General features: G+C 45.8%; 1 protein-coding gene across 4 annotated transcripts in view; it reads right to left on the bottom strand.

Annotated features, from left to right (window-relative positions):
• Positions 1–541: 541 nt before the first annotated feature.
• Positions 542–22,179, bottom strand: part of INSR (insulin receptor) — a 131,100-nt gene continuing 109,462 nt past the window's right edge. For 2 of the 4 annotated variants that reach the window (XM_060094283.1, XM_060094286.1), the window contains 10 exons: positions 21,074–21,213; positions 15,993–16,152; positions 13,241–13,343; positions 11,531–11,598; positions 8,721–8,965; positions 7,560–7,670; positions 7,312–7,471; positions 4,887–5,016; positions 4,426–4,560; positions 542–1,826 (listed from right to left, as the gene is read on the bottom strand). In XM_060094283.1, the coding sequence (XP_059950266.1) occupies positions 1,472–1,826; positions 4,426–4,560; positions 4,887–5,016; positions 7,312–7,471; positions 7,560–7,670; positions 8,721–8,965; positions 11,531–11,598; positions 13,241–13,343; positions 15,993–16,152; positions 21,074–21,213 (1,607 nt within the window). In that variant the 3' untranslated portion in view covers positions 542–1,471. The remainder of the gene's footprint in view (positions 1,827–4,425; positions 4,561–4,886; positions 5,017–7,311; positions 7,472–7,559; positions 7,671–8,720; positions 8,966–11,530; positions 11,599–13,240; positions 13,344–15,992; positions 16,153–21,073; positions 21,214–22,179) is intronic. The other 2 variants (XM_060094285.1, XM_060094287.1) reach the window with 1 other exon arrangement.

Below are 22,179 nucleotides of genomic sequence, written 5' to 3'. Positions count from 1 at the left end.
GGACAGACGGATGCCCTGAGGGCGGAGGGGACCAACAGGCACGTCTTGATATGGCTAGTGTTCTCAAAGTCCACCTGTGCTGTCCCACTTTGGAATCTGATTGTACTGTGTTTGCACAATCCCTGTAGGACGTGCACACACAGCTGAGGAAGCTCGAGAGGTACATACAGGGAACCAGAAGATCCAAGGGCCACAAGTGTGTTCGAAGGCAGGGCTCAGCTTACCAGAAACCAAACTATCCATCAAACACCATCACCCACATGCTCAGCGTGGCCTGATCACGACGTCCAGAAGGGTTAGCAGCTAACGTGGCTTTAGTCCCAGAAAAATGGATGCCTTGAAGACCAAGGAAAGAGGCCATTGGTGCCTGGGTCCCCCTCCCCACACAGGCAGACAAAACCCCCATGCCCTACCCGCCCCCCGGGAAATGGTCAATAACTTATGAGGCTGATGCTGGAGATTTTTTTTTAAATTAAATATGTTACAAATATATTCTCAAAACTCTTCATCATCTCAGTTCTTTTTTTTTTTTCTTTTTTTTTTTTCTTTTTTTTTTATGTCCTGGCTTTTGTTTAGTCTTGAAAAGATCCATTATCACTCCAAACGACTCCCATGGCTCCTGGAAAATATTTTTCACCAAAGTTAAGGGACAGAAGACTCCTGAGGCTAAACAGGGACTGAAGGAGAATCTTGAGGGCGCAGTGTCCCGATAGATAAGAAGGAAGGGAGTGAGGGAGCAGATCAGGGGCTCACACACTCCAGAAGAGCAGAACCTTCATGGGCTGATCCCCAAAGCAGCCACTCAGCACGCATGATTTGCACACACACACACACGCGCACACACGAGTACACACGTGAGCCACAACCCAGGACTGCAAAACTATATCCAAAGTACAAAAGCAGCAGCTATTGGTCAATTTGAGGAACTGATTTTGTGAAGAAAAAAAAAAATCCTTCTGGATGAAAAAAACTTTCCTGAAGCCCACTCTGCAAAGTTTGGAATTCTACTAGGACAGGGTTTTGCTGTTTTTTTTTTCTTTCTTTCTAACTTTTGTTCCACAAACAAGATTTATGTTTTACACTGTAGCTCAGACACCAGCAAAAAAAAACACAAAAAAACAAAAAAAACAACAAAAAAAAAACCACTTTGTAAAAACAGGTGTTTTCTTTCAATCTGCTAGGAAAAAAAAAAAAAAAAGTAACATCCGGGCTTGAAACCTCGGTGGTCCAAAAGGACAGCAGCCGTGGAAACCCCTTTCCCATCTAGGTTCACAGTTAAGTTCTCAGATGACTAGTCAAATTGGCAATCAAACCAATGTGTTTTAAGTCAGAAGAGGAACAGAAATGGATAGTCATGATCTCTGAGCTCCATTTGACACTGTGGCTGAGTCGTGTGAAAATCCTGAGTTTTCTGAAGGCCTTCAAACCAGAGGAAAGTGAAGACAGGAACCATTCCCCCGAGCAGGGGCCATTAGGAAGGATTAGACCGGGGCAGAGTCAGAATGCGTCCATTTTTCTTGCCCCCGTTCATGTGGGTGTAGGGGATGTGTTCCTGATAGTTTCTCTTTAGCCCCAGTGCGGGCCCTCCATCCCGGCCGCCGGCCTCCTCCCTCTGCGCATGTGAGGACCGGTCCAGGGGGACACTCTCCATGTCCTCAAATTCCATCTCCAGCTCCTCGCTTTCGGGCACTTTGTTCTCCTCGCTGTGGAAGAAGGAAACTTCGGGAAAACTGGGGTGCAGCTCGTCCTTGAGCAGGTCGACAATTTCCAGGAAGGTCGGCCGCATCTTGGGGTTGAACTGCCAGCACATGCGCATCAGGTTGGTGCTGCAGGACAGAGGGCACGTGGAGGGTGAGGCGCGGGGCCCCCCGCCAATTGGCCCCCTCCCCCCCCTCGCCTGTGGCCCACACCCACGGGGACAAGGGCCGACACCAGAAAGGCGACAGTCAAGCAGAAACAGCGATTCTAGGGGCGCTGAAAGATGGTTTTATAAAGAGAGTCAAGGGGGCTGTCTCCTCCCCAAACCAGATCCAGAAGGGCCTCTCCTGACGTTGCTACATGCCGAAGACCATGGTTCATCGTTTTTTTTCTTTTAAGTTTTTAATTTGTATTATTTATTTATTTTTATGTTTTTGGCTGCGCCACCCAGCTTGCGGGATCTTTGTTCCCCGACCAGGAATCAAACCCGTGCCCACTGCAGTGGAAGCGTGGAGTCCTAACCACTGGACCGCCAGGGAAGTCCCCATCATTTTTTAAAATATTGAAGTATGGTTGATTTACAATGATGTGTTAGTTTCAGGTGTACAGCAAAGTGATTCAGTTATATGTATATATACACACATATATATATTCTTTTATATATAAAAGAATATATATATTCTTTTTAAGATTATTTTCCCTTATAGATTATTACAAAATATTGAGTATAGTTCCCTGTGCTATACAGTAGGTCCTTGTTGTTTATCTATTTTATATATGGTAGTGTATGTGTGTTAATCCCAACCTCCTAATTTATCCCTCCTCCCCCTTTCCCCTTTGGTAACTGTAAGTTTGTTTTCTATGTCTGTGGGTCTATTTTCTGTCGGTTCCTCACTCTATATGTACATCCCTGCACCTGATGAGGGCAGCTGGGTGGACTGACCCTAGAGGGCTAGTTCTGAGTGGCTGTCCTGCAGGCCCAGCCCCCGCTCCCTGGAGGGTGGGGGGTGGTGGGCGGGTGGAGACTATGACTTTACCTAGGACAGGCCCCAAGGGCTTGGGATTTCCATTTTACCTCCTCGTTTCCCCACTGTAACTTCTTCTAGGGCAGGGGTTGGCAAACTTCAGCCCTGGACCAGATATGGCCCCCTGAGTGTTTTTGTAAATAAAGTTTTATTGGTACGCAGCCACACCCATCCAATTATGCATCATCCACAGCTGCTTCCAGCTACAAGGCAGAGAGCCACCCAGCCCACAAAGCTGAAAATATTTACACTATGGCCCTTTAGAGAAAAAGTTTGCAGGTCCCCACTCTAGGGTCTACATGTAATTTCCCTGGTCCTGGAACTACACCTAGCTGCTAATTGGCTTGGCAAGGAAAGGCCCTTCATGAGGAGATGTTTAAAAATATTTTACTCAGAGTTTCTAAGTAACTCTGCTTCATATATATATATATATATATATATATATATTTTGCATATGAGGTTTCTTCAAACTACGTTTTCTAAACAGCTATCTTATTCTTTTGAGGATGAAGCATCAAAATGGCCTCCCTCCATGGATTTTTTTTCAGGAGGGCAAAGGTTTTTCTTAAGAAACACTGATAAGGGAATTTATATGTAGTAAATGCCTATTGTAGAAAGTTAGAAAACACCCAAAAATACGGAGAAAATACAGCTTGCACACAACTCTCCTTCAGATATAACCTCTTGTCTTTTCTATCTGGATACATTTGGAAATGTAATTTACACACATTTATTACACTTATTTTAACATAAGCTAATCCACTGAGTTATAAAATATAAGTATCATCTGAAATGTCAATTTCTGTTTCATATTATTTTATCAATTTACTTGGCAATTCTCATATTGTTGGATGTTTTGATCATTTTTTTTTGAGATTTAAATAACATTGCTGTAAGTAGCTATGACAACAGGGTGATAAGAAAGATTATCTAACCATACCATTGATAGAATTGAATATTAAAACTCTCCCTTCTTTCCTCCCTCCCTCCCTCCCTCCCTCCTTCCGTTCCTTCCTTTCTTCCTTCCTTCTATTGCTAGTTTAGGAATATAGTACTTTCTTTATTTTACTTTACATTTATTGGACTATTATGACACTGGATAATTTGGTAAGTGTTTAATGATGTGCATTTGGTGTTTGTGTTGTACAGTTGTTCCTACAACAAAAATTTAAGACAAATATTGGGAGGGGAATATGTCATACATACCCCTGACAATTTTTTTTTTTTAGTGTTTATGCTCAGCGATTTCTTTTTTCCACTTTTAATGAGATATAATTGACATATACCATTGTATTATTTTCCCGACAAAAATGTTAAGTGTAAAAAGAATAGATAGTTAAACCTAAGCCTCCACTCCAGCTCCCCAGTTTCCTTCTCAAAGTTACTGCTGTGCAATTTCCTATACAACCTTCCAAAAATACGAAATGCAATAGAGCATACATCTAAAGATATAATACACAAACATAAGCATGTATGTAGACACAATATGCAAACATGAGTGTGCATGCAAAGATGCAGCAGGCAAGCACAAGCACACATAGAGACATCATAAATGGAATACAAACACAAATGTGCACGCAAAGAAAAAATCTGCAAACACAAAGACATGTAGACATACGATACCCAAACATGAGTACCCAGGCAAAAGGGCAAAGACTTTTGAATGAGCACCTCACACACTGTACCCCATTTCTACACTTACACTCTCTCTGGACAATTGTCGGGTTGATCCAGATACCCTCCATCCATGACAAATTTTAACACCTGCTCGTTTGATAGGCCTTGGTAAGGCTGTTCTGCCAAGCTGGTAATTTCCCAAAGGACCACACCAAAGGACCTGCCAATGACAGTCGGGAATAGTAACAAAGAAGCCGTTAAAATACACACAACACACACACACACCCCTTCTTGGTTTACTAGAACCTGGTTGGCCAGTTCACTAAACAATTCATGCTGCAGCTCAGAAATGCCTATAAAATTAGTGTCCATTCGAATGTCACAGTAGCTGTGCAAGGGTCCCCAGACATGCCATCCCTTATTTTTCTAGATGGAGAAGCCCTGAGGAAGGCAGTTTTCAAGTGACCCCTCTCACACTGGTCATACTAGCAGAGCAACCTGGAATCCAAGTGCAGTGTTCTGTCCACCAACCCACACATGACTCACCACATGTCCGAAGAAGTGGTAAAGACCCCGTCCTTCAGCGATTCGGGTGCCATCCACCGCACGGGGAGCAGACCCTTTCCCCCTTTCCGGTAGTAATCCGTTTCGTAGATGTCTCTGGTCATTCCAAAGTCTGACAACAAACAGTAGTTCACATGCTCTTAGCCTTCAGCCTGTGGCCAGCTGTCTGCCATCTTCTCTGTCCCACCCCTGGAAGAGCCCTCAGATGAAGGCACCTGCCCCAGGTGTGAGCTCACCTGCCTCAGGTGTGTGCTCACCTGGGTCACAGCCAAATCCAGTGAGAATGGATTCTGAGGGTACTCATGGGGATGTGGAGGGAGAGGATGGGCCACCATTTAAAGGGAAAGAAAAAGAACCACCAAGTAGCAAAGAAGTGATGTTCTGACCTGGAGCTTGGGAATCTCACCCTCAGCAATGCTTCCTTCCAACCCATACCTCACAGGCATCCCAAACTGAACTTTTCATGCTCTGCAACAAACCTACTGTTCGCCACTGGATCTGGTCCCACCACCCACCCAGCTGCCCAGCCAGAAACCTGGTGCTGGGTCTTCCCTTAGCCACCCCCTTTCCTCACACCCCACAGAAAAGACAGTGGTGAGTCCTGCCCCCTCGACCTCCACATCCCTCTCTAGTCTGTTCCTCTCCACAGCCCTGGATGCCCCCAGGCCCGCCACCATCTCTCACCTGCAGGACCCTCCCTCCATCCTGACCCTGACAGCCCACTGCCCAAGAGAAGCTACATAAATAGGATCATGTCACTTCCTGCTTCACACTGGCTACATAGGATAACATCGAGATGACTCACCATGACCGACAAGGACCTTCCCAGCCTGGCTCCGGCTTCTCTCCTCAACCTCACATCTCACACTGCCTTGCTCCCCTCTCCGTTCACCTTATTCACACCACATCAGCCATCCTTCCAACCTCACAGCCTCTGCACGTGCTGTAGCTCCCCCTGAGACGCCATCTCTCAGGTCAACTTCTAACCCTGCAAGTCTTGGTTAAAATGTCGCCTCCTTATGGAGAGAGAGGCCTTTCCTCTCCATCACGGAACTGAACTCTTTACTTCCTTCAGCGCTCTCTTCCCAGTCTCCATCATCTTATTTACATGTCAACTATTTTACTGTTCATCTAGAACAGCTCTGCCCAGTAGAACTTTCTGTGATGATGAACGTGGTCTATACCGCACTGTCCAATATTGTTCAAGGTTCCCAGTTCGACTGATGGACTTAATATTTGATTTTATTTTACTGAATTTATTTTATTTTATTTTACTGAATTTAAATTAATGTAAATTAGTTCACTGAATTTTAGTTATTTTATTTTACTTTACTGAATTTATTTATTTATTTATTTTAATTAATTTCATTTTATTTTACTATGTATGGAATCTAAAAAAAAATTGCTCTGAAGAACCTAGGGGCAGGAAAGGAATAAAGATGCAGACGTAAAGAATGGACTTGAGGACACGGGGTTGGAGGGAGGCGGGGGAAGGGTAAGCTGGGACAAAGTGAGAGAATGGCATGGACATATATACACTACCAAATGTAAAATAGATAGCTAGTGAGAAGCAGCCGCATAGCACAGGGAGATCAGCTCGGTGCTTTGTGTCCACCTAGAGGGGTGGGATAGGGAGGGTGGGAGGGAGACGCAAGAGGGAGGAGATATGGGGATATATGTATACATATAGCTGATTCACATTGTTATACAGCAGAAACTAACACACCATTATAAAGCAATTACGCTCCAATAAAGATGTGTAAAAAATTAATTTAAATTATTTTACTGAATTTAAATTAATCTAAATTAGTTTACTGAATTTAAATTATTTTATTTATTTTTACTTAATTTCATTTTAGTTTACTGAATTAATTTCATTTTATTTTACTGAACTTAAACTAATTTAAATTAGTTTACTACATTTTAATTATTTTATTTTACTGAATTTATTTAATTTTACTGAATATATTTTATTTTACTGAATTTAAATTAGTTTAAATCAGTTTACTGAATTTAATTTATTTTATTTTATTTTACTAAATTTTATTTTATTTTACTGAATTTACATTAAACACAGTGGTCAGTGGCTGCTGTGCTGGATGGTGCAGATAAAAATTGCAAGCTGCAAATAATAACTGCAAGCTGCACAAGAGCAGAAAAATCACGGCGACTCCTTCAACCTTGCCCCTGTAACACCTCCTGCAGCGGCTGGCACAAACACTGCTTAAAGAAGTGAACGAGTGAATTAATGAACAAATGCAATTAAATTACAGCATGAGGACTAGGTCCCCGTCCAAACCCTGCCCCTTTCCAATATTAGAAAAGACTGAAGCACTTGCTATCAGACAACTCCTCCTGAGATCAGAAGGCCTGGCCCATACATTTCAAAGCAGAAAGCCAGACGCACCTCCAATTTTGACGGTAAAATCGTGGGCAACCATGCAGTTTCGAGCTGCGAGGTCCCGGTGTACAAACTTCTTGGCGTTCAGGTATGCCATCCCGTCGGCAATCTCTGCAGCCATCTGAATCATCTCTTGCAGGGTAGGGGGAGGGCGGCCGGGGTTATTCTAAAGTCGAAACATGGGGTCGTGTTCAGCAACACCAGTGCCCGAGGCCGGGAGCGGGCATCCCACCGGGTACCTGGAGGCAGCTCACCTCGGCCTCAGGCCGCAGGGAACGGAGGTAGCTCTTCAAGTCCCCATGAGCCATCAACTCCATCACCACCAGCGTCGGCTGGCCTTTGGATACCACCCCCAGGAGGCGGACCTGTGGAAAAAGCATGGGAGGGGGCGGGGGGGGCAGTTCTTGGATGAGTGTCTGTGGGAAGATGTCCACTCACCTGGGTCTCCCTGTCTGGTACCTACATCACACACAGCACCCTGCTCCTGAGTGGACTGTGGAAAGCCCTGGTCTGCCTGGATGAAACACCAAGGTCAATGTCTTGTTGGGTTGGGGAGTGGGAGAATTCAGAACTCACAGTCTGGTGGGAGGGGGGAAGCAGACAGACCTGCCTCCATATAGCAAGGCAAATGTCAAGGCAAACCCTCATATCTCTGAACACAAAGGCCCACTTCCAGGCCTTTGCATAGCTGTTCCCACTGCCTGACCATCTGTTCCCTCGCCTGAGCTGACTGTCCCCTCAGCTGAGCTGACTGTCCCCTCAGCTGAGCTGTCCACACGGCTCAGTCCCTAGACTCTGAAGTCTTTGCTCAAATGTACCTTCGCCACTGCTGCATTCCCAGTTCCCCAACTCTGCCTTCCTCTCCCCTGTTGCCATAGCATCATCTCCTTGTGGACAACATTATTAATCTACTGGGTTTAGATTCTGTCTCCACCCGTGGGATTGAGAGCTCCAGGAGGGCAGACATCTGCTGCATCCCAGAGAGGAGAATGGAGCTCAGTACAGAGCAGGTGCTCCTTGAATACGCGTGGGGCAAGGATGAAAGGACACAGGCTCAAGGAGAAATTAAGGGACCATGGTGGGAGCAGAAAGGCAGGGAGAGTCTGTGCTGACTTGCGGGAGCAGGGAAGGGGTGGACCACTGTGTTTAAAGGTTACAAAGGAGCCAGGAAGAGGGAAGAGATAGAAGATTCTGGAAAGCAATGGTACAGTGAAAAGGGTATTGCTCTGAGTGAGGTGGGAGAGGATGGGATTTGAGAAATGAGAAGGGAAGGGTCAGCTTTATTTTGGATATTCAGCAGAGTCGGGGCTGGGCAGGAGGTCCACACCCAGCATCCTCACCGCTCTATGCAATAGGAGGAAGGATAGGTATTACAGGAAGACTTTTTCTGCTCCTGGAGCCAACTCGGGACTCACCACGTGGTGGCAGGTGAAGCCCTTCATGACCGAGGCCTCGTTGAGAAATTCGATCCGCTCTCGCAGGCTGGCAGACTCGTTGACCGTCTTCACCGCCACTCGGGTCTCCGCCTCGCCCTTGACAATGTCCCTGGCGTTGCCCTCGTACACCATGCCGAAGGAGCCCTGCCCCAGTTCTCGCAGGAGCGTGATCTTCTCTCGAGGCACCTCCCACTCATCCGGCACGTACACAGAGCAGGGAAACACTACACCTCACTTATCTACACAGCACCCTTGGAGGATCCCTCAGGGGTCCCTGGCCATCTCCCACCTGAGCTCCCCCTCCCAAACGTTCACTAAGTCACTCCTGTGATCCAGACCCTGTGCCGGGCAGTGGGCACAGAGCCAGGAACAGGACAGGCAGAGACTGGGGAAGGAGTCCAGGGTTCTGGCCAGTAAATGCTGAGCTGAGCCTGCATCCCCATCCTTTCTGTCTGATTTCAGAGCCCTGTTACCAAAGGATGCTAATTCCCATCTGAGCCTGTTATTTCTGCAAAGTACCAAGGGGATACGGGATGACCCTATCTGACAGGTGAGTGAGCTCACCCAAGACCACCCAGTGCCAGTGGATCTGCAGATGGGATGCAGCCACATAAGTGAGAACAGAAGAACCGCCCAGCCAAGCACTGCCCAGGTGGCGAACCCACCAAATGGTGATTTGTTTTAAGCCACTAAGTTTGGGGGGGTTTGTTACACAGCAAATAATCTGCAGACAAATACACAAAGTCCTCATAAGAAAAGCCAAGAGGTTTTCTGCCCTCCTCTGCACCTGTTATGGGCTGAATTGTGTCCTTAGCAAATTTATATGTTGACATCCTAACCCTGGTATCTCAGAACGTGACTGTATTTGGAGATGGAGTCTTTACAGAGGTGATCAAGGTAAAATGAAGTCATTAGGGTGGCCCTAATCCAGTCTGACTGGTGTCCTTGAAGAGGAGATCAGGACACACACACACACAGAGGGAAGACCATGTGAGGACACAGGGAGAAGATGGCTGTCCACAAGTCAAGGAGAGAGGCCTCAGGAGAAACCAACCCTGCTGACCCCTTGATCTCAGACTTCCAGCCTCCAGGACTGTGAAGAAATCAAATTGTTTACTAAGCCACCCAGTCTGATCACAGCAGTCTGAGCAACACGATATGGTCGCCAATGGCTCTTTCAAGGACATTGGATCAGACAAGCGTTCTGCACCCAGATGAACTCACAGATGCTCACTGGGGGACCCCTCAGGGTTCTGAGCTTGGACCTTTCCCTGTGTGTATCCCTTGGCCCAGAACTTCCTGGCCTTAAAGACCCATGAGCCCCAATTTCTAGCTTTCACTTAGTACCCCTGTGCTCTCAGCCATTGCTGCATCCCCGGAATGAAGCAGGACAGTAGGGTGGAGAGGTGGTCCTGAGGTTCAGCTTCCCCATCTCTGATATGATTAACAATGCCATTCTCAAACAGGCAGAGGAGGCTCTGGATTAACATTCATCCACTCCTGCTCCTGGCTCTGTGTATATTCCCACTTGGAATAAACTCCTTGTCTAGCTTCTCTATTCTGATGCTTTGAGGTCTTGCTGAGCCTGCCAGGACTGCCCATCCCAGGGGTGGCCAATTCCTACAGACAGTAAATGACGTGCCTGTAAGTCCACTTTTCATATGCAAGCCAACCAATCCACAGCCCACACCCCAACCCCATCGGTGATCAGGCTCTCACACTCTGGGCCACTATCCCCCTGCCCTGATCACCCCAGGGCCAGTTTGCAGACAACCAAGGACAGCCCCTATGCCCCAGACCCTGCTGAAACAGTTCAAACTAACTCATCCTATGTCCTACCCTGCCTGACCTCTCCTTTCTCATGGAAAAGACAATAAAGCCTCTTGCCCACGTTTTTCCCTCACTCCCTCTGCCTTCTGGCCGACCCTGGTGCTTCCCCATGTGGCCCTGCCTCCTGTTTCTCCGGACTCTGTGAGTCTAAACTTCTTCCTCATGATAGTCACTTGCAGGTCTGCATGTCTTACCAGACTTATTTAAAACAAATCCCAGGTACCCTTAAAAACACCATCCCTGTACCCCAAGGCAGCATCCTGCCAGGCAATGGTGTTCATGCCTTGAAAGTCACTTTTTGAATTTGCTGCATGAAGCATTTTAGAAACTTGTAGTGCAACAGCTGCCTTCACATCTGAAGAAACATCCAAGCCTTTTCTTCAGGGGTCACTCACTGCCTTTTGGTACAATCCAGGGGAATATGGCCATTGATCCTGCCATATCAGCATCAGCATCACACCCACGGTCAGCTGACAGCGATAGCAGATGTGCCCCTGGTACACACCCAGCCTCCCACCTTCCCCATCTTGTCCCTGCTTCTTGTCTGCCCCATCCCTGATCCCCAGTCTCTCACCTTGGCTTCTGATTCCCACCTCTGAGCCCGGATGGCCAGTTTGGTCACCACTTTCTGGCTCTGACCCTCGGCACTCTCTCTGGCACAGGATCCAAGCTCTATACCCCCACAGCTGGGGCACCAAGCTCATGGCCTCTCAGCCAAGCCACTCATGGGTCCCAGAACAGCTAGATCAGCCCATTCAGACAAGTGCCAGACAGCAGGGGTCTGACTGCTCCTGGTAACAGGGTTTCTGCATCAAGGGGCAGGTCTGCAGACTCAACTGAACAAAAGGACTCTTCTCAGCCCCCCAGGGTATCAACCCTTGACTGTCACTTGACAGTGATGGCAAAGGAAACTGAACAGCTGGATTCTGGTCACCCACAAGGGAGGGGATCATACTCACCATCACTGGCACTGAGGTACTCGGGGTTTGAAGAAGCATACAGTGGTCCCAGTGGCCCATCCGGCTGCCTGGATGAGAAAAATGGAGACATTCCATCTTGATATGCTCACAGAACTCTGTGGGTCATTAGCGGGAGGTTACAGCCTCCCCAGTGCAAACAGCCACCCTTATTAGCAGCATGCACGTAATCCTGGATACAGTTTGGGGTGAGGATGGGGGACCCTTTTTTTTTTTTTTTTTTTTTTTTTGCGGTACACGGGCCTCTCACTGTTGTGGCCTCTCCCGTTGCGGAGCACAGGCTCCGGACGTGCAGGCTCAGCGGCCACGGCTCACGGGCCCAGCCGCTCCATGGCATGTGGGATCTTCCTGGACTGGGGCATGAACCCGTGCCCCCTGCATCAGCAGGCGGACTCTCAACCACTGCGCCACCAGGGAAGCCCTGGGACCTTATTTTTTTAGCAGAAGCCCATGAGATGGCTACTTAAGTGCATCACCATGGAACTGCTCACTCTTAAACTACAATTTATGGTTGTCAATATAACATCTAAAAACTGCTCATCCACTGCTGTTCTGGAACCATCTCATTCCAGCTTATAAGAAACAACTGTTGAATTTTCAGGAAATTTGCAAGCCAGCTGTTAAATACAACCACCATTTAAAATTAAATTACACAGGCTTACAGTTAAGTACATTATATTCAAAGCAAAGGTAACGAATATTCAAAACCAATTATCATACTACCTCTTACTTTGATGGACTGGACACTCTTCAGCCCTTCTGTATTACCTTATTTATTTATATGATTGCATCCATATGGCAGAAATACTACATATCTGTGATTGACTGCATATCTCTTCCCAACTCTGCGTTCAGTGACATCATGTCTGTAGCTTGAAATTGGCCACGGTGGGAATATTCACAGCGGGTGTAAACAGACAAATGCTACATACCAAGACCGATTTATGTTCTGTTGTACATCCAGGCTTGAGAAAGTGATGGCAAAAATGTCAGTAATGCAGATTAAGCTTAAATGTGTGTCATCTCTGTAGCCATGACATTGCCAATGGCGCAAAAACTGAGAAAATATGCTTTCAGTATTTAAAAATTATTATCTGATTCTGCAAAAGTCATTCCTATTGTCGATGAACATATATGCCTTATTTCATTTTTATCTCATTCTTTAATGTAAACAAAATATCAATCAACATTCATCTTGGAACTACAGCCGTTCATCAGTTGCACTCATAGGTTGGTTATAGATACAAAGGTTCAGGGGAGAAAAAATTGACAAAAACATTTGGTGAGGATCAACTGGCTGTAGGGAATTTATGATAGCGAGTATTGTATATTGTATTATGATAATTATCTGTAAATTGCATTCTATGCATCCTTTAGATCAGTAAGATTTACAGTAAATTTATTTTTAAAATATGTATTTATTTATTTATTTCGTTGCGCCGGGTCTTAGTTGAGGCAGGCAGGCTCCTTAGTTGTGGCATGTGAACTCTTAGTTGCAGCAGGCATGTGGGATCTAGTTTCCTGACCAGGGATCAAACCGGGGCCCCCTGCATTGGGAGCGTGGAGTCTTATCCACTGCGCCACCAGGGAAGTCCCTACAGGAAATTTAGATATAACTCTATCTATATGTAGGCATACTTTTCCCCGAGAGAGCTGGTTGTTAACCATTTACCAGAACACCTCCGTGCTCACCTCTTTCTCAGGAATAGATAAATACTTCCGATCACAACACTGAAGAGAAAGACAAAGATGAGGGGGCCGATGATAATTTTTGCAATATTTGATGGCACGTCTACTGAAATAGAACAAGAAAATATAGGTCTCACATCAAAATGTGTTCACATCAAAGGTCACACCGGAAAACACATCTACATGTCCAATGGGCCACCCACACTTGTCCCCCTTCTCTAGTCCCCGAACCTCTCCTGCAGTGACCCCAGACCACTGCCCATCACCAGCTTTTCTCCCTTCACCATTGAAGGCCATCTTCATGGGCACACAACCCAAGCCATCAGGCAGGTCCGCACACTCAGAAGGTTCTGCTCTCTGTTTAATGCTCTATTGTCCCTGTCTGGAAAGTCTTAATAATTTTTAAAGAAGGAGCCCTGCATTTTCACTCTGCACTGGACCCTGCAAATGAAATAGCTTATTTTAATCCCAACAGCACCTCTGGCAGATGAAAAATTCACCAGAAGCGCCGTGGTCGGCAATGTCCCTCCTCCCCATCCTTTGGCAGGGGAAGCTGGAGGCTACTGATTGCTCAGAACCCAACACATCTCAGGGTAGAATCTGAGATCCATGCTGCCTGCCCCACCCCCTCTCTGTGTCCCAGATCCCACAGTCCTTAGATTCCAGTGGCCACGAGAACTAGGGTGTGGGAAGGGAAGCACCCAGAGTGCAAAATTGGAGAGGAACTCTTGCGCTTGGCCATGCCAGGGCAGAGTCAGCCCCTGAGGGCGAGTCCCTCTTCAAATTTTGCACCCTTGGTGTCTTGCTTGCCTCCTTGTTATTTAAGAAAGAATTGTTTTAAGTAATCTAATGTGTCAAACATTTAATTCTCCAGATTTTTTGCTATTGTTAGTAAGCAGTGCTGGATGTCCTTGAACATTTATCTTTTTTGGACAGCTCTGGTCATTTCCTTAGGATGAATGTCTAGAGTCAGCACTGCTGGCTGAAATAGTAAAAGCCTTGGTAAGCTCTTTTGATACATACTATTAAAGGACTACATTTTAGGACTCGTCTACCATGAAACAGAATGTCCATGTGTCTGCACTCCTGGACAACACTAAGTACATAATTAAAAAACAGAAACAAACAAAAACCTTGCCAATTTGATAAGTTAAAATTTCTATCTCATTTTGATTTGCTTTTTTTCCTTTTGGTGTGGTTTTGAGTGAGGCTGGACCTTTTTATCCTTACATTTTCTATTTTTTCTATTTCTTTTTAAATAGGTTATTTATATCTTTTGCTTATTTTGTGTGAGGACATATATCTTTAACTCATAGGAGACATACGTACATACTCATTTTGTATGAAATATATTAACTCTTTGTCAATGATGTTACACGTGTTTTTCCCACTTTGATATTTTCCTTTGAATTTTGTTCACGGTGTCCCTCCAAATCCTTGAAAAACCCTGAGTCTTAGGAGTGTCTTTGTTATTGATGATCCCCTTGGAACATACCTGAGTTTATGCTAAGACATGAGATGGTTCGGGATGGGGGCTGGTCACCAGAAAACCAAGTGTGTGATTAGACGGGTGGGGTGGCCTCCAGACAGGGGGAGGGGCTGGAGGTGGAGTTCAATCATGTGGTCAGTGCTTCAACCAATCACATCTGTGTAGTGAAACCCCAATAAAAACTCAGTTCACCAAAGCTCAGAGGAGCTTCCTGGCTGGTGAACACATCAGAATACCAGGAGGTGATGTGATATGTCCTGATTCCATGGGGAGAAGACACAGGAGCCGTGTCCAGGACCCTCCTAGCCTCCACCCTACGTGGCTCTTCATCTGGGTGGTCCTGACTTACAACCTTTGTAATAAAACTGTCCTTGTCATACAGCATTTTCCTGAGTTCTGTGAGCCATTCTAGCAAACGATCAAATCTGATGGGGCTGTGATAACACCCAAATTTGTAGCCAATCAAGTCAGAAGTGCAGGTGGCCTGGAGAACCCCCAAAACTTGCATCTGGCATTTGAGGTGAGGGCAGTCTTGGTGGGAACTATGCTCTTTTTAATTTGTAGAGTCTGTGCTAACTCCAGTGGAAAGCGTCAGAATTGTAGTGCTATGTGTCCGTTTGGTGTCAGAACACGTACACCACCCAAGTTCCCGCTCCTCCTGGTCTAGAATCTCCCTTCCTTCCAAGTGTCTGGGTTTCTACCACGTCGGGCTGAACATCTTCTGCCCCAACTCATACATTCTTCCAGTTTCCGCCAAGATATCACCGCTTTCAGGAAGCACTCCCTAACCAGCTCAGCTCTCCCCACCTCTCCTCAACCTACTGTCCACAGTGTATGCAGCTCGCCCAATGGCAGCAGTTCCTGCCTGCAGGCCAAGAGCACACCCAAGGCCGAGCAGATAAGCGCCCACATCCTCCCTTGGAGGGCATGGCCTATCTAAAAACAAAGATGAAGACACCAGTAACAGGAGCTAATGTGTTTATCAGATATGCCCTGTGCCAGCCACTTGACATTCATGATGTCATTGAAACGTCCCTTCACCTCCAGGGGTGGTCCTAGTATTATATCCATGATCAGATGAGGAAGTACAGGCTCAGAGAGGGCACGCCTCTTGCCCTGGTCACACAGCAGCAGCCGTTGGACCCAGGAGTCAAGACAGAACCAATACCCACAGCCTCCATGCTTCCCCAACCATCCTTTGAAATGTTCTGCTGTGCTCAGCACCAAGCACAGACCCTACCAGTCGAAGGGGCCGTGCAGACTTACAATAGTCTGTGACGTAGAAATAGGTGGCTTCCGTCCAGGAGCCATTGCCCGCCAGGGAGGTGGCCCGAACTCGCACACTGTAATTCCCGGGTGGCAGACTACGCAGCCTGCAGCCCCGCTCCAGAGCAAAATGCCTGCGGGAGACACAGAGGTGCAGCTCCTAGAAGACAAGGATCCCACTCAGAAATGACACGGATGGAGTTAGGTACAAACACGGCAACAGGCAGGCGACTTTGAGACTCAAGGAATTACAGAACCTGAGCTCTGTGGATAAGGCACAGACAGAGAGGTTATCATTGATACATGATACATGATAACAGCCAATCTTCCTAAACCACAGCCAAGCATGTGGCTCAGATCATGTCATTTAATTCTTATAACCACCTCATGCTTAGCCTCATGTTAGAAACAAGAAAACTGAGGCTTCGGGTGGAGGTCTGGCAAACGTTTGCTGTAAAGGGCCAGAGGGTAAATATTTTTGGCTTCAGGGGGGCCAGACGGTCACTGTCACCAACTCAACCCAGCCATCATAGCTCAAAAGCAGCCAGAGGTGGATCCTGAATCCTGAATTTATCACATCCATAAACAAATGAACGTGGCTGTGTGCCCACAAAACACGGTGGATGCTGAAAGCTGAACGTCATAGAAATTTACACATGTCAAGAGATGGTATCTTCTTTGGATTCTTTTCAACCATTTGAAGATGTGGAAGTGATTCTTAGCTCACGAGCTGCACAAAAACAGGTTTTACATAAATAGTTTGCCCTCCCCTGATTGGGGAGTTGAAATGATTTGTCCCAGATCTCATAGCTGGTAAGTGGCAGGGAAGCCCTTGAACCCAGAACTGTCTGGCTCCAAACCTCTCCTTGAAACCACCATGGGGTATTTTCACCAGGACTCCAGAAGGTCAGGAAAAAAGGGACCCTGATCACCTAAATCACCTAAGAACCAACCGGTTACATGGGCTTAACATCTTAAGGACAAATTTTAAAACACCTTCCTTGCCTTTTGATTTATTTTACCATCATTAAAAGAGTTGGGATCTACTTAAATGTCTGGCAAGAAGAGAGGCGATAAGTAAAGTATACACGTCCCAGCAATAAACATGTAAAAAGAAAGAAACCCAGAGCTTATTAGGAGAGGCATGAGGCTCACTGGGAAATATGACCACGAAACCTGCAAACATCGGCCAAATTTTGAAAACTTTCCAAAACAGCTCCAGGCTAATAGTGCATGCAGAGAACTGGACTGGAAAATTTCAGGAAGGAGTGGAGAGAGAGAGAAACATAAAAACTCCCATGCTTATCATGTGACAATAACAGCAAGAAAACAGATCGGGCTGACGGCGGGGGTGGGGAAGTCTAGTCCAAAGGTTCTTCCAAGTAGAATGAGTCACCAAGTGGAAAGGGACAAATAAGCAAATATAGAAACCAAAGGTAGCTGCTATCCGGGATAAAGGGGAAATACATCCTACAGTGCTGGTCATGTACCTCGAAGGGTGGGGACGGAGAAGGGAGCATGATGGAAGAAACTAGAGGCAGCTCTCTCCATAGACACCAAAAAAGCAAAACAAAAAGCAAAACTAGAAGCAAATCTGATGAAGAGTGACGAAGCCAATTATAGAAGTTTGTGCAAACAAGAGAAAAAAAAAAAAAAAACAGCTCAAAACTGCAAAAACGTATTGAAGCAAAGGATTTAAGTGCACAAAAAGTGAAGATCGATGCTCTTTCCAGGATGGGGGTGGTCCCTGGTACCAGTGTCCCCCAAGGTGGGAAGGGAAGTGGTGAGGGGAAAAATGACTCTAATGCAAGGTTCAAGGAGAGGCAGAATCAAAAACAATGCAGCTAGAGGTGATTTTGGCTGTTAAACTAGCCAATAAGGGGGAAAAATGACCTCCCACCAAATGCTGGAGAATTTTGTAAAACTAGCAAAATCATATCCCAACAGCACAAACGGTATAAAAGTAGTTTTTTTATATTACCTTTTACTTTATCAAAGCGATGTTAGACAATTATGGAAAATGGAGATAATCGCCCAGTTTTGCTTATAAGTTTTTTTTCTTTTAACATATTATAACCTCTCACTCCTAATTTTCCCTCTATCCCTCTGTTCCCCTAAAGAGCAAATAGGGCTCGTCTGTCTAGGATCAGGGTCCATGCAGGTCCCAGGGCTATGCAGGGCAGAGGTTATGGTGGAGATTGGTGGTGAGGATTCCTGCTGGCAACACCTGGGCTCCAGGAACGAGAGAGGCAGGCTGCAAGAAGTTAGGGTTGGGTCCAATGCCAGTAGGGTAACAACTGTCCCAGTTTACCCAGATTATCTTGGGATGCAGGACTTCAATGCTCGAACCTGGGAAATTCCAGGCAAATGGGGATGAGTTGGCCTCAGTAGCAGAGACCTGTCTCCATGGAGACAGAAAGCAGATTAGTGATTGCCAGGGGCTGGAGGAGGAGGAAGCAGGGAAGACTGGGGGTTGATGGCTAAGGAGGTGGGCTTTCTTTGCTGGGTGACGAAAATATTCTGAAATTGTGGTGATGGTTGCAACAACTGTGACTATATTAAAAATCATTGAATTGTATGTGTTAAATGGTTATATTTTATGGCATGTGAATGTACCTCAATTAAGCTGTTATTTTAAAACCCTCATGCCTGAGCCAATCAGCACACAGCACTGTCATGGTCTTATGATTGGGTGTCACGTGACCTCAGCATGGCTGGAAATGCTGGGACACAGACTCTCTCTTCCTCTAGGCTTGGCCCTGAGAGGATATGGAGATTGGAACCACTAAAATCACAGGACAATCAGGAGCTGCTGGGATCACTGCAAGGATCCCTTGAGATGCAACAGATCCAAAGGAATTCTGGATCCAGCTGTGCCTGATCTCCTTCGACTGTTCAGTTATGGGAGCTAATAAGCTTCCCTTTTGTCATAAGCTACTTTGGATGGGGTGGGGGGTGGTGTTTCTTGGCTGCTGGTGGAAGATGAAGAATAACAGCTTGGAAGATCTAAAATCCAGAGCCTGTAATCTCAACCCCTACATTATACTGGACAATGGTCACCCCCAACATCATTCTAAAGGGCTGTACATCCACGAGTTTTATGGATATATCATCCTCTATGTATCCATTCTCCAATGGACAGACATCTAGTGGCTCGTACTTTTTGCTAGTGGTGAAAATCTTATGCATAAAGCTTTACCACCACCCCAAATTCGAATTATTTCCTTAGAACATATGGGATTGATATATAAGGGATAAGATATTAAATAAACTCTGCAATAACAGCACCCTATGAATCATGCCTCTCTTTATACACCCCTGAGGGCTCCCCTCCTATACTGATGCTGGGCTTGGCCACTGGACTGACACTGGTGCACATTTTTCCTTGTTTCTTTTGACAACACTCTGCAGGACATATAAAAACAGGCCGAGGGTCAGATTTGGCCCACAGATGATAGTTTGCAGATTTCAGTTCTAAATCATCATCAAAGTTGAATATTTGGACATCAAGAGATGTGGTCCCAGGAAGGATCAACAGACAGAGGTCCATCTGTCCTCTCTGGCTTGGGGAAGCCAAGCTCTGCCCACCTGGTTACAGGATGACTCTCCCTCAAAGTTCCAAGAAGTCAGACAGTTTTGCTACAACTTCTGTTAGGGGTTGGCAAACTAGGGCCCGCAGGCTGAATCCAGTCCACTGCTTGATTTTGTAAATAAAGTTTTATTAGCACACAACTACTCCCATTCATTGTCGTATTGTCTGTGTCTGCTTTGGAGCTATAACAGCAGAGTTGAGCAGTTGATCCAAGACTGTGTGGTTCCCAAAGCTGAAAATATTAACTCCCTGGCCCCTTATAGAAAATGACCTCTGATCCATGTAATCACCCTTAATTGCCGATGTCAGGCACCAGAGCCCAAGGATCTGGGTTTGAGTGTTGGATGTATGACCTTGAGAAAGTCTATTCAGCTCCCCAGATTTCCATTCTCTCAGCCATAAATGGAGACACTAACAGATGTTCCCTTAGAGGGTCATTGTGAGGTATAAATGTATCATTGCAAAGGGCTCAAGTGATGGCAGGGTACACCCTCTGGGTCAAACTCAGGAAGGTAACTTGACATCTGCCTCAAGTCACCCAGTAAAGGGGAGAAATATCCTTAATCAGGTCCAAGCCCCAGCAGTGCCTCTCTTGACAGGTGTAGACCCCAAGCCCTTTCTGGGGATAGAGACCTGCCCCACAGTGGTTACAGGCTTAGCGTTGGGACCAGCAAATCCCAGCCTGCTTGCTGCCTGTTTTTGCAAATAAAGTTTTATTGGCACACAACCATACCACTTCATTTATGTATTGTCTACACGGCAGCTTACACAATTCAAAGGCAGAGTTGAGTATTTGCATCAGACACCATCTCACCACAAAGCCAAACATGTTTCCTATCTGGTCCTTTACAGAAAAAAATTGCCAACCCCTGGATTAGAACATCAGATAGTCTTGGGTTTGAATCCTGACTCTATTCTTATAAACCTTGGATGCCTCATGTTTCAATTCTGGATGCTTCAGTCAGTACCAAGCTCATTTGGGTTATTCTGAGGATTTGTTGCACTTCATTGGTCCCGAGAGACATATTATTTTCACATTTTGACATTTCTGAAATTGGAATGCATCTTACAATTAGAAGTGGCAACAGCTTTTATAAGCTGTTAGCGGTCTATAAGAATAACAGGGCCTCTTATCACATCTTAGTGGTCTATAAGAATAACAGGGCCTCTTATCACATCTTAGCAGTCTATAAGAATAACAGGGCCTCTTATCACATCTTAGATATGGTAAAATAGGATAAATGAGATACCATGTGTTAAGCATTTAGCATGCATAGGGCACATGGTAAGTCCTGGGGATAGTTTGGCTACAATAAAATTTGTAAGCTGGCATTTCTGACCCATCTCCCTGGAAAGTCATATATCAAGGCTTTGAGTCCTCATGACAAAGCACCTAATGAGAAGCACAGGAGCCAGAATTTAAGAAGAAGAAGAAGGAGGAACCAGTGACAGCCTTGAAGGCACATTCCCCAGGCGTCAAGGATCTTACCTCTTCGCCGTATCGTCGATAACTCACTTCGTACAGCACGATCAGACCGTTGGGTTCCTTGGGCTCCTGCCACATCAAGTGAACGATGTTGTTCTCAAAGATTTCATGGGTCACGGGGCCAACAATATCATCTGCCTTGGCTGTAAGGGGCAGTGGTTAGAGGCAGGGACCCGATCCCCGGATCAAATCCCACCTCCACCACTTAGCGGCTGAGTGACCTTAAACTGGGTACGTAACTTTCTTGTGTTCCATTTCCCTTATTGGAGAATGGACATATAAAGCTCATCTCATGGGATTCTCTACATATTTATGTCTGTCTGTCTATCAGTCGATTGCTCTATGTCACATCCTGTTGAAATGGAGCAGGGCCCTATGGTCTGTATCCCCCATGTCCTCCGCCTGCCTTTTGTCTGTGGAAAAACTTTAGCCAAAGAATAAGTTGAATCAGAGAAGGGAGAAAATGCAGAAACAAAGGAAAACAGTCAAAGGAGACCAAATAATAATAATTTAGTCATTAAGCAAAGTCAAGGACTTTGAGTTCCTTCTCAGGGGCTATAGATAATATTCTGAGCCCTATCCTGTGAGCTGTCTTATAGATACTGAAACCCTCGCCAGGTGGAGACGTTAACTACATGATGACCAGACTGTACCCATGACATAAGCTGCCACGATTCCAAGAATTGGCCTCAAAGTAATGGAAACAAACCAACCCTGGAACTAAAGACTAACCATACTTAAAACAATCAAGATGACGCTGGTCAGACCACTGATGACCAATTTCAAGATGACTGTCAGAGCTGACTGTGCTGTTTCTGCATGTAGCCCCCTCCCTCCATCTATAAAAGCTCTTGCCCCCTGACTGTCTTTGGGAGGGAGTTGGCCTTTGGACAAGTCTCCTCTCTCCCCTCACCCCCCAGTTGCCAGCATCCAAAATAGAGCAAATTTTCCTTTCCACCAACCTTGCCTCTTTATTGGCTTTTGAGCAGCAAGCAGCCAGGACCACACTTTCAGTTACACTGTTGGTTCTGATTCTCTGGAGAACCCTAATACACTATATATGTATTCCTTCATTTTACTTAATTTTTCTTCTGCCTCGTGTGTACTTT

The sequence above is a fragment of the Mesoplodon densirostris genome, chromosome 3, assembly GCF_025265405.1.
Source record: "Mesoplodon densirostris isolate mMesDen1 chromosome 3, mMesDen1 primary haplotype, whole genome shotgun sequence".
In the NCBI taxonomy this organism is placed as follows: Eukaryota; Metazoa; Chordata; class Mammalia; order Artiodactyla; family Ziphiidae; genus Mesoplodon; species Mesoplodon densirostris.
The sequence above is the reverse complement of the archived record's forward strand: the minus strand, read 5'-3'. Positions and strand labels throughout refer to the sequence as shown.